This window comes from Myiozetetes cayanensis, unplaced genomic scaffold (assembly GCF_022539395.1).
Source record: "Myiozetetes cayanensis isolate MyiCay16 unplaced genomic scaffold, myiCay2020 scf6-25, whole genome shotgun sequence".
NCBI classification, from domain to species: Eukaryota; Metazoa; Chordata; class Aves; order Passeriformes; family Tyrannidae; genus Myiozetetes; species Myiozetetes cayanensis.
The window spans coordinates 58691891-58704542 of record NW_026087853.1 but is presented as its reverse complement, the minus strand read 5'-3'; the positions used below and the strand labels follow the sequence as shown (position 1 = coordinate 58704542).

Here is a 12652-nt window from a genome sequence, read left to right as displayed (position 1 = left end):
GCCGCCCGCCGCTGAGCGGAGCGCAGCGCAGCGCAGGGGCCGCTCGGGGCCGCGGCGCTGCCCGCCCCGCATGAGGCGCCGCTCCCCCGCCGCGCCCCGATCGGTCCCCGCCGCCGCCGCCGCCCTCCTGCGCGCAGGGCCCCCCCTCCCCGCGGAGCCCCGATGATGGACAGGAACTACCCCGCGACCCCCGGCTTCGCCGAGCCCCTGGCCCCGGGCGCCGCGCCGCCCGCCGCCTCCTGGGCCTACGAGCGCGGCGCCGGCAGCCTCAAGCCCAGGTGAGGAGGGTCCGCGGCGGGCAAGGCCGGGGACCGCGCCGGGGCCTGGCCGAGGGCGGCCTGGCGGGGCAGGGCAGGGCAGGGCAGGGCGGGGGCGAGCGGGCCCGTGGCGGCCGGGCCGGCGTGGGGCGGGCGGGAGGCCGCGTCCCGGCGGGCGGGGGCTCCGCGCTGTGCCCCCGCTGTCCCGGTGGCGGCGGGCAGGGCGGTCTCCCCGCCCCGGAGGCTCGCGTCGGGCTGCGGCGCGGGTTCAAGAGTTCACGCGTCCCTGCCGGAGGGATCGCGGGGCCGCGGGCACCGGCGCTGCCCGCCCCCCGAACAAAGCTGCCCGCGGCCGGGGCACGGCGGCGGCCGCGCCGGCATCCCCCGAGCCCGGCCCCGCGGAGCCCGCGGAGCCTCTTCCCTGCGGGGCGTGCGGAGCCTCCTCTCAGCTAAAAAACTTCGGTCCCGCCGAGAGTTCTGCAAAAGTTCCGGGAAGTGCGGGGGGGAAAAATACAGGATATCTTATTGGCTTCGGGTTGCTTTTTTGATTGTGTAAGTCTGCCAGCTAAAAAGGAGTGTTTTCTGGGCGATGAGGTTTTTCGTTGTCGCCTGCCTTTTTTTTTTTTTTAATGCCTGTGGCTTGATTTATCCGCAGTTCCCATCTCGGCGACGTTTAAAGGTAAAAGAGTCTCAGGGGCTAAAAATACCCCGTCAAAATAGGTGCGCTTATGGATAGATGACTTTGCATTTGGTTCTGAAAGTGGTCAGACGTGTCTGATAAGATTAATAGATTATCAAGTCAAAAGGACTGGTGCAATCATCTAATGTGACCTCTTCATAATGCAGGCCATAGGACTTATTTCCCCCCCAGTCTGTGTTTGAAACTAGAGTTTACCTTTTAGAAGGTGCAGTTAAAAATTTCCAATGAGGCAAAATTCAGCACAATTCTTGGTAAAGTATACAAATACGCTGATTTGTATTTTATTTCTGATTTCTGATCTGAAGAGGGCTACCTCTAGTTTCTGGCCACTGAGTCTTATTTATAGACCATTGACACTGAAAATCCCATTATGTATCGTGACTTCTTGACGATGATTTCTTAGGAATTTTGCTTAACTTCTTGCTTTACTTACTTTTCTTAAGTACAAAAGCATAATCTTTGGAAGTTTGTTACCAGATATTTTAATTTATTTTTTTTTTTGCTACATTAGTTGTTCTCCCAGTTTTCTCTTAGATTCCCTCCAATTTATTGTCACCCTTCCTGAATTGTGGAGATTGCGTCTGAGAAGCAATTAAGTCAATGTTAAGTAAGAAGATCATAGGACCTCCCTGGGGTGTGAGACTTTAGATTCCCTGTTTCCCATGGAATTGCAAGGGACGGGTAGTTTTTTTGGACAAACCCTTGCCCCATGAAGCTGCTTAGCCGGTATCTCTGCAGAATTGACTACCTGGCAAAGCGAGGTCTCCTATCATCCTTTCCAATTTTTCTTCCTAATTGTTAACTACTTCCACCAAAACCAGCGTAGCAACATGTCCTCTCTGTGTTGCTTTTGCCAGCTCTCATCATCTGTTGAGGATCATGCCATCTATCTAATCCTGGTTTGGATTTTCCAGGTAATTTAAGAATATATGGTGCAGAAGCAAAAGTGGATTTCTGAGGGATCTTAGAAGAAGTATGACTGCTTGATGAGGTTTTTTTCTATATTAAAAGAAAAAAATTACCCTGGTTTTAAAACATAACCTTAATCTTTTTAATAGCTGCTATATTAATGCTATTCAATGTATATTTTGAGGATTCCTTAATTGAAATGTCATGGAGAAAAGTCCCAAGACAAGTACCATGCAGAAGCTCATGGGATCAATGCCTCCTATCTATACCAATCAAATTAGTTTTACTGCATCCATATATGATCTCACAATATTTATGCTGTGCTTCAGGGAACAATGTCAAGAAGACCTTGCTTTGGTTCTTTAAAGTTTCATCTCAAGGCTTTGTAGGTGGTGATGAATGATACATTTATAGTGTGTTGACTGAAACATTCAAACTTTTTTTTTATCTGTAGCAAGAACAGGGCAAATACTATGAATTATATTTTGTGCTTCAAGTTCTCCTGACCTGGGTTCTTGGAGCTCATGTCATTTTAATAAGAATTAATTTACCCTGTTGGACAAAGTGTTAAGTAGAGTCTGGGCTTGCATAGGTGTTTTGGTTCCTCTCTAACGTTTGTCTTTGTATGGATGGAGCCAGTTGCTGAGGGATTGGGATGTGAGAGGGATTCCTACCACTGCCAAGGCTTGCACCAGCCTGGAAGGGAATTGTGAAGGTACAGATGTACTGTGAGGGAATATGCTGTCCGTGTTCTTGACTTGTGTTACAGATCACTTCACGTTTTTCAAGCTGGTGTTTTTGATTGTGGCTGACAGGTAGTCATCTAAACAGCTGAAGCTGCGTTAGCCTGATGTTAAATTAAAAAACGTGTGTCATGTTCATCTGGTACTTGCTGGAAAAGAATTCAGCCTTTAGGTGATAGAGATAACAATATTTCATTCAAATTTCATGTCATCTTTAGGCTGTTGCAGGCTGTGTCGTGGCAGGCTAGGTTCCCTTTGTGTGGAGAGCCATGTTCACAGTCTCAGCTCATCAGGATGATTTCTCCTCCCTACCAGCGTCGCTCCTGTCTTCCTGCGCTTCACTTCAGCCATCTGGTTCTTATCCTGCTCCTTATTTCTTGCAGGCACTGTTTTGTCTGTGCAATGGCACTGTTCTTATCAACTGAAGGGGAATGTGTGGTGAAGTGTTATGAGGACATTGCTACCAGGCCTGCTGTGACGTAACCGTTCCCACGGCATAGGAGAAGATGGGGAATTGGGGATGGAAGCTGGTGGAAGTCACCTGAATCGCCCTGTTCACTGAGCAGGGATTGCTCCTGATGAGGAGCATTTTGGGGCAGAGCAGCCACACAGCCCCGTAGCAGGGGGCTAAGGGGATGCTCCTGCCTTCTGCTTTCCCCTTCCCCCCACACCTCTTACACAGGCTGTCAGCATCCTCAAGGAATTTGGGATGGTTTGATGGGTGCACTGCCACTCTGCCCTTTTACTGTAGCTGCTGGAAAACCTTGCTTCTGTGCTGAAACTGGGCAGTCTGAAGCTATTCAACAGCAGATAAGGTGTGTCGTGCTTACTGGTTATTTGCTAGAGAATATTCAGAAAACAGGTGAATGTGTAATAGTTTGAGAGATTTGTAATGGCTCGGAAAGAGAAATAGGAATAGGTGGGAATGGATGAGGTTTCTGGTTTAGTTTATGTCTCACTTGAGGTTTCGTTCAGAGGATTTTTACAAGTGGGGGGATCTCGCTGTTCTTGTTTGGCTTTTACCACAGCTCTAAGACTCAGATCTCCTGCTCTGTGTGATTAAAAGTCAGTCACAATTATTTTGTTGGTGTTGTGAATTTTACGGTGACTGCCGTGGTCTTTGTTTCTTTATGCCCAGTGGTCTTGTGTCCATTTCTGGCTCACTCAAACACATGGGGTTTATGTAGTTTACTTCAAGATGGTTCTTAGCAGTAGATAGCACTGGCACTTGGGGATTGTGGTCTGTGTTCATAACAGCAAATCTAAGATGATGAGTTCATTACAGCGAGAGTTCATATGCAAAGTTACGTAGATGGGGGACTTACACTTTTGTGATAAACGGTTATGATGGGCTTTTAACTCGGTTTTGCATAGCTGTCAAACTAATGCTTATTGTAACAGCTGTATGATAATTGTGATTTAGTCAAGGCTCGATTTTAAATTCTAATGGATTTTTGCATAGCTATAGAAACTCTAAAAGTGCAGACAGCGTGTTTTAGAAAAGAACAGAACATTTTCTGTCATCAAATGAAATTGTTCTGAGAGGTGAAACCAATGTTTGTCGTTAAACACATATCCTACAAAAAGTTCCCTATGGCATAGTATTTCAAATGTTGGAAGGAAAGCTGGTAATCTGGGAGTGTACTTCGAACATTTGCTATTAAAAGGCACAGGAAGATTAAATAAACATATAGAAAGGTAGGTCAGTTTCAAATCTTACCAAACTTTCTGTCGTAGTTTATATCTAAAACATTTATAAACATTTATACATGCAAAATAAACACCAGCAATCCGTGGTGTAGCACAGATACCTTACAGGGACTTGCTGGTCTCCTTTTCTTTTTCTTTTTCTTTTTTTTTTTTGGTTTGTTTTAACCTGCATTCAGCACACCCTGAGATCACAGCTGTGGGAAGGTCAGAGATTGAACAGAGGCTGAATGCTTCCTTGCTCCATGTCCCAGAAGCTGTTCCCAGGTGCAGATGTGTGGTCATCTTGCAAAATCTTTGCTAGAGTTTCTAAATGAGCCAGACAGGCTTGTTTGGAATTACCTGCTGCTCCCTTTATTTAATTTAATTTAATGCCAGCTTCATGTGAAACATTCCAAGCAGTGTCTGTCTCTGCTGCAGTGAGCAGTGGTGACACAGAACAGCGTGCAGGGGGAACGAGCTGAAACTTAGTCTGAGGGTGAAGTTACATGAGATGGCTGAACTGGCTGCTCAGCCTCACTGCTGCTGAAAGGGGCTCCCTTCCTCCTCCCCTGTGTTGGCTCTGCTGTTTGTGCAACTGCACGGGGAGCTGAGCTCGTTTGTTAATCCACGAGGAAACTCTCCTGGCCGAAACAGTGAAGGGCTTGAGCTGGAGAGCTGCGCTGGTGTTACCTGTGCTGTCAGACTGGGATCCAGGGGTGGCACCAGGGAACGAGCAGGGAAGGAGTGAGTGAGCTGTGTGGCCTTGCCAGAGATTCCTCCCAGCGGTCCTGGGCATGTTGTAGATGGGCTCGGTCTTGCCGTGTCACTGCCTTCAATGAACATCCCACCCAAAGGGGATGTTCATCCAAACATCCAAAGAACATCCCACCTGCTTCCCTACCAGGAGCACTCAGTAAGTGTCATTCTTAGTGTCATTCTTAGCTGAGTGCTTGGCCTCTCTTGAGATCACCTGGAATGATATTTTGGATGTGAGCCCTTTCCCACAGAGGCAATAACTTCAACACAGGTTACTGAATACCTTGTTCTGAAAGAAAGGGAGGGTTTCATTATTCCACCTGTGCAAAAAGTGCTTCAGTCACATAGATGTATTTTACCTTTCATCCTGTTAACTTTAACTGTAGGTGTTCACCTTATGCCCTTTTGTTTCTTCTGTGCTTTTGCCCACCTTTTATTTTTGCTTGGAGATGCTGTTGATTCTGCCATAATGCTGTCACAGAAAGGAGGTTGTTTTTAGAAAAATCTTTATTCCTGTCAGTAAAAAAGCACCTATGACTGAACTACGTTGATTCTAAACAATACCAGAGCTCTTACAGAGTGGGTGTATTTGCTTGGATATTTTTGTTTGTTGTATTTTGTCAAAGCATTCACAAATCTGCATGTCAAAAAGTTACTTTGTATGGTGAGTGCCTATTCCATACATGAAACAAACAAAGGAAAAAAAAACCAAAACAAACAAAACCCAGTTAAAAGGCATCGTATTAATACTCTCACTTCAAACCTTCCTTAGCAGCCTAAAGGGTGACAAAAATAACTTTGAGCAGCATGCAGAGTTCAGCCTTTCCAGCAGAGCATTTCTTGCTGTCCCCTGCGAGTGACAGGGAAGGGAAAATTCTTAGAATTGTTAAGCAAAGAGAAATGTTCTCCGAGAGTATGGAGCACTGGGTTATTGAGTACTAGATTGACTTGTCTCACTGGGCAGATTTCATGGGGTTTGGGTTTACTTCTGCTGTTGTCTCACCTCCTGTGACGTTGCTTCTTTTGTTTCATTGCTCTGGACAGACCTGGGGGGTGCATGGACACTCTGGCATCCTCAGAACCTTTCTGACTGTGGGCTCCAGCAAACAGTGGCAGGGAGCTCTTATTCCTGGATCTCTGCATGCTTGGGAGTTTCTTACTCCAATTCAGCAGGAACATACATATGTTTAGGCAAGCTTTTATTTGCCCACATTGCCGTTCTTCTTTTTCATCTTCCCTCTACATGCCTACCTGTGTTGCTTGCTTGGGACTTGTAGAAGTGTAACCAATTACACTCAGCAGGAAGAAGGCACCCTTAGGCATCCTTATCTCAGAGTAATAGTGTTTACATAGGAGGATACAAAGGAACGTTTATTCCTTAATAAGCCTGTAGGAATTATACTTGGGGCTGTCATACACCTAGATTTCCCTGCAGATAGCCCTCTTTTTTTCCTCTCCTGGCAGCCTGCTGGGAGAAGAGATGGAGGGCTCTAGCTCTTCAGCGAGCGTTTCCAGATGTCTGGCAGCAGCTGGAAATCCAGAACACGCCAGACAAAGGGCCACAGCTCCTGTGTGGGGTGTGTGTGTGTGCAGTTGGGAGGGTGTTCTGTGGTGACAGTGAATGTACCAGTGTGTGCTGCACGTTCCAGGGTGCTCTTCTTTCTGCCCAGGAAATCCCTTTCAGAAACATGGCAGCTCAGCGCTCTCCACACCACATCCTGTTTACCTTCTCTGGTCCTCGTGTCAAAAATTCCAGTGCTAGACAGTGAATAATCCTTCAATCCCCGTGTTCCTCCCGTTTCATTGTTCTCTGCTGGGTCTGCCAAGAATGGGATTTCTAATAAGTTTTTCTTGAATGTGAACATTTGCTCATTTGCTGTGCAAAAGAGTGATCAGCCAACTCCTTCAGACTCTCAGCTACCTTCAGTAGCTGGCATTGGTGACCTGGATGTTACTGATGCTCAGCACCACTGGAGAGAGGTGGGATTTTCATCTTTTCCCCTCCCAAACCCACCCCTTTTGTTATTCTTTTTAAGAGAATACAGGTTTTTCGCTAATTAAAGGATATTTTTTTAGTGCATGTGTGTTTTGATCTCAACACTCGATTTAGTTTAGATATCTGCGTGATCATCAGGAAATCTTAAATCAAGACCTGGGGCACATTCAAGGAATTTGTTTCGTATAGTGAAGTTTTTCCCATCTCAAAATAAATGCCATGTAGCTGCAACTATTTGTCTGCACTTTTGAACAGTGCAGTTTCTCTGGTTTTCACAAGCAGCTGTTGTTCACATGATCATGTCAACTAAATAGTGACTGGCGACAACGTGGCAGCTCTTTATAAGGTTAGAAATGCAAATTTAAACCTGCTTTGGGATGAAGAGGTGTAAGAGCTAAATTCAAGGGCTATGCTAATTTTCCTCATGAAATTAGGTAATGACACCCTGTAATGCTTCCTTTAATGTAAAGGACTCTGTGCACCTCTTTTGTGGTAAAAATCTCAACTTCAGCATCATTTTTTTTTTCCCCTCATATAACTGGACAAAAAAAGGGCTTATTAAGAAATGGGATATCAAGTATTCCAATAGTAGCCTAAAGGTAAGAGCCAAGCCTGCCACAAAACACAGCGCTGTAATAGCTGTGGGAGGGTGAGGGTTGAGAAGCATTTCAATAGCTGAAATGAATTGTATTTTTAATAAGACACTGATGTGGCCAGGCCACATCTTGAGATAATGCTCTGATGATTTTTATATTTTGAAATAAAAATTTTGTTACTAAAAGTAATGAAATCTTTTTGTGTGTGTGTCTCAGCCAAATGTAATAGAGGATTATGCTGTGTGCTCAACCATTAGTACTGGAATGATCTAGAGAAGAGTTCTGAATATCTCCCAAGTATGCTTTTGAAAGCAGAATGGCATCACATATTGGAGAAAAAGTGTTTGTTAGATTTCCATTACTGCCTGTTACAAAAATCTTCTTCAAATTGTGAGTGAAGGTCTAGGAGAGAAGTATTGCTAATTTAAAAAAATCACAGCTATTCTCTCCGTGCTGGGTAAAGAAAAAGTTCTTTCATGGAGGAAAGGTAAGAGAAGAGGATTAAATAAATGCAGTGACAAAATAATCCAGTGTCTCAAAAGCCAAGAAAATAAGATTGCAGATCTCTCTGTGGTGTAAGCTACTCAGACCATAATGGGTACTCGTTTTTCTGCAGGGAGGGCGTGAGTAGAAGCTGTCAGGGAAGATGTAAAAATCCCCAAAACATTGCTTGACAAACAAATGCCTGAAAATTATTTCTGACACTACTTTATAATATAAATATGTGGACATATCAGTGTCTGTGTAGATGTGGAGAGTGATGATACTCAGTTAATAAGGACATCAAAGTTAAGTTTCAATATTCAGAGCAGGAGCACTGAAAACTCCTCTCTAGACCTTGAAATCTTAATATGTGCATCAGCAACTCAAAACTGGCATTGCTGTAGAATGGTTCAGTTTTAGTTAGTTTTTATAAGCTGCAAAATTTCTGATAGAAGGTTGCCTTGGTTGGGTTTCAGAGATTTTTTTTGTCAAAGCCAAGAGAAGTGGTTGAAGTATTTGCCAATTCTGATTAAAAAAGAAAAAAAAAAGGAGAGAAAAAAGATGATTTTGTTAAATGTCCTACATTTCAGCCATAGATGACCTCATCCAAAAGCTGATTTAGGCTGTACACCTTAAAAAATAAGAGCATGAGGTAGTTTGTCCAGTCCCTCCATAGTAGCTGAAGTTGAAGTTTATAAATAACTCTGAATGTTGCTTTTCACAAACGAGGTTTCCAGACGTAGTTTAACTGATTTTTTTTTTGAAAGCAGAATTATATTATGTCTCTGTTATTAAGAACTCCACAGGTTACTTAATAAGACAAGCCAGCACTTGCACTCAGGTATTGAAGTACCAGTACGACTATTTTGGCTTTCCTGAAGCGGTTTTGGGCTTTTCATTTTTTCAAAGGATCAAGCATAAGGAGTTCAGACACATTAACGTGGGAATAAAAGGGAGATGGACCTTTTTAGCAATAAAATCTCTTTTTTTTTCCCTTTGAAATGCGACATATATTGAGGTGAAGAATCGCAGGAACAGCGTGAACTTTTCGTTCGCTCGGGCAGTTTCCCTGCATGCAATTTTCTACCTCAAAATCGATTTCTTAGAAGCTCCTTATCTCCACTCCTAGAAAGCAAGGAAGTAATGAGTGTTTCCTCTCCAAAGTAGCTCCAGGCAACCTTCAGTCCACATTGTGTCGGTCTCAGCCCTGCTCTTGGTAGGCTCTGCATTTGAATTGAAGTGGGAAATTAACGTTGTAGCTTCATCTTTAATGAAAGAGTGAAGGGTGGTTGCCTTTGGTGTGTTATAATGTGATATATTCTGCCCTGGATGGGTGGTGTGTAATTGCATTAAAGGGGAAGAACGTGGCACGACCAACAGACAGCTGAGATTGTTGATAAAATGCTACTCTTGTGTGTTTTACTGAGATACCTCAGTATTATATTCTGTATTTTCCATCTTGTGAAAAGCCATGTATCTTGACAAATAACATTATTAGGTAGTTAATAATACTTGAAAATATTGACACCTGTTTATTTCTTGCTATTGTTCAAAAACAGGTTAGGCAACTACTGAAGTTGTGTGTTATTCTTAAAAGAGTGCCATGTGTACCTTTTAAAACATATTTATTTTAGAGGTACTTTTCTTCTAATTTCTCCGTGGTAGACTTTATTTTTCAAGTAGCAAATCAGTTTTTGTCTTTTGTCTCTTGGACACCGTAACTGGTCTAGGCTGTTAAATATTCCTTGTGCAAATGCAAGTGGAATCTTCAAACATGAAGGTTTGCTTTGTCTTGTATAATCTAATGTGAGGATCAGGGAAATTAGATGCAGAGAGTAGGCTGGTTTCCTATTTTTCCTGAGCCTGCCAACATTTTCAAGCTTCAGATAAAATTTGTTCTTGCAGTGTCTTCCCGCTCCCCTCCAGTGTGTGTCTGGGAAATAGAGGTGAAAAATCACATATTGTATACATTTAAAAAAATCCTTTGCACTGAAACGAGTCTCTGGGCTGAGGAGTTTGTTTTCCATTCTTTTCCTTTGGAATTTCTGAAGCATTTTCAGTTGCCTTTAAGGGATTTTAAACTTCCAGAAGTGTGTTGGACAGGAGTGATTTGGTGTTACTGAGAGTATTGAATTTAATTAGCTTATCAACTTTCTTCCTGGGCAACTCCGTCTGTCCTTTATGTTTCTACTTCTTAGAGTTGTAGCTTTTTTTTTTTTTTTTTTTTTTTTTTAATACAAGAACAAACCTATTTTTGGAATCAAGTTATCTACCTATAGCTTTTCTTTCAAATGTTAATTTTATTCTGAGCTGCAGATGAACCCCAGATGCTGAAACTGTGAACTCTTGCTGTTACAGTGGGCAGCTGAAGGGCCATTTACCCCCCATTTCATCTGTATTAAATTCAGATAATGTTTCTGAGTAACACTCTTCCATTCTTTCTCCAAGAGATGATTGAATAAAGGCAAATTAATAAAGATAAGTGTTTAAGAAAAATAATAAATGCTGTATCTATTACTAAAATAATTCTAACTACAAACCTGCCAGCACGTAATAGAAGCTGGAACTGCACTTTACATGTTTAAAATCAAATATAATGGACAGAAAGAGATATAAGCTGCATATCAGTTTCTATATCTTATATTTAGAATGGTGTTTTCAATATTTAGAAGTGCATTTGTCGTTTTTATGGCTTTGCTTTTGCTCTCTGACTGGAACTTGCTATTGCACAGCGAAGTAGCTGCTTGGAGAGAGAATCCTTTGCCAGGTGTCTGAGCTTTAGCAATTGTCCTTTATATGAGAGGCAGAAGATAAAAGTGCCTAAGAACAACCCAAAAGGATCCTTTGCTCCTGAAGAGCTCTGGTCTGTTTTTCATGTAAGCATTATAAGTTTACCTAATTCTTGAATAACTGCTGTTGCAAAACTTTAAATAACCCCAACAAACCAAAACAAAAAAAAAAAAAAAAAGAAAAACCCCAAACCCACAAAAGCAAAATAACAATCAATCAAAATCCTTAAAAACTGCTAAGCTGTAATGAAGAATTATCTGGAAAATAAAGTAGGAAGATGAAAATGCCCCCTTTCCATGTAATGATGCTTCTTGTATTAAGTGAACTAAGATACTTGTTTTTAAGGTGTTTTTTTGTTTCTCTATGGATACCTAAGAGAGCAAGGCTATTTGAAGGAAGTGAAAGAAATAAAAATACTTACTTATATGTCTTTATTGCAGCTAAATTTTGTTTCCATGTAAGAGGGATGCTTCCATCTGAGTTTGAAGTTGAGAAATGCATCCATCACTTGTGCAAAGTGCAAACCTGGTAATTGTCTTGGCAGGTGAGGAGGTTGGTGAGTGCAGTGGGACCCAATAACCTCTTGCAGATGGAGGCCTGGCTTTGTATGAAATTATTAAGATTGAAGAATGCTTTGAAAATAAATTATGGTGAGCATAGCAGCACAAACGGGTATGTGAAGAGTGGATTCTGGAATGACTTAATCTGGGCTAACAAAAAGGGGTTGTAAATCAAGGTTGAGGTGCTTTAGTAACAATGAAGTGCATAGACTATACATTTCTTTTCCAGAAGTTTACTGCAGAGGGAACAGTGTTCTGTTAGCCCAGCCAATGCAGGTGAAAAAAACAGATTAACACTTGAGTCAATAATGATGATTCTTTATTGGACATCTCTAAAAGGACGCTTAAATATTCCACTAAAATTGAATGGAACTTCTCAATGAAAAATACTTTGTAGGGAACTATTTCCTAAATTTGTATTTCGAATTAGTATTATTTTCTAGCACTAATCGCTCCACTGTGACAGTACAAGTGGGAACTGGTGTGATAATCAGTGATAAGGGCCAAGTGTTTTTGGAACACCGTGTAGCAAATAAGGATAACAAACACAGTACTGGGTAATGTGAATGTCCCTTCAGTGACTAACGTGACATTTCAGTGCAAGTGAGGACTTCTGGCAAACTTCAGAAGGAGGGCACAAAGAGCTCGGTAGCCACAAGGTTATTTGCCACGGTGAATGTATTTTTTGATATGCAAATTACATGCTGTATAAGTTGGTCTGTTGAAAAGCCGAATTTTATGAAAAGAAACCCCAAGGCGGCAATCTTTCAGATTGCTGGGCTTGTTTAGGATAAGCTTATGTAAACTGAAGGCATATATGCAAGGCTTTTGGAGATAAGGATCTACATTCCAGCAACCAGTAATTATACAATAAACAATTAACTGCTCAAATAAATACAGAGTTTTTATTGAAAGACGGATTCGTTTTTGAGGTTGCGGTTGCATTAACTGGGGAGTTGGTATTAAAAAAAGAAACAAAACCAGCCATCACATACTTTGAGTGTTCCCAAAACGCTCATCAGGACTCGAATTTCGAGGTTCTAGTAATTAACAATGTTTCTTGGCTCCTAAATTTAGAGGTTATTTTGTATCCCAGCGTTAATTTCAGAGTCTTTCTTGTTACAAAGTTTTTGTCTGAGTTTCTTTTATCAAGTGTTTTTTATCATTCAGAGC

The 12652-nt window shown here is 42.4% G+C and overlaps 1 protein-coding gene across 1 annotated transcript in view; it reads left to right on the top strand.

The window, feature by feature from the left end:
- The first annotated feature begins 84 nt into the window (after nt 1-84).
- QSER1 (glutamine and serine rich 1) overlaps nt 85-12652 on the top strand; it is a 37885-nt gene continuing 25317 nt past the window's right edge. The window contains 1 exon segment of the mRNA XM_050335315.1: nt 85-278. Coding sequence (XP_050191272.1) covers nt 163-278 — 116 coding nt within the window. The 5' untranslated portion in view covers nt 85-162.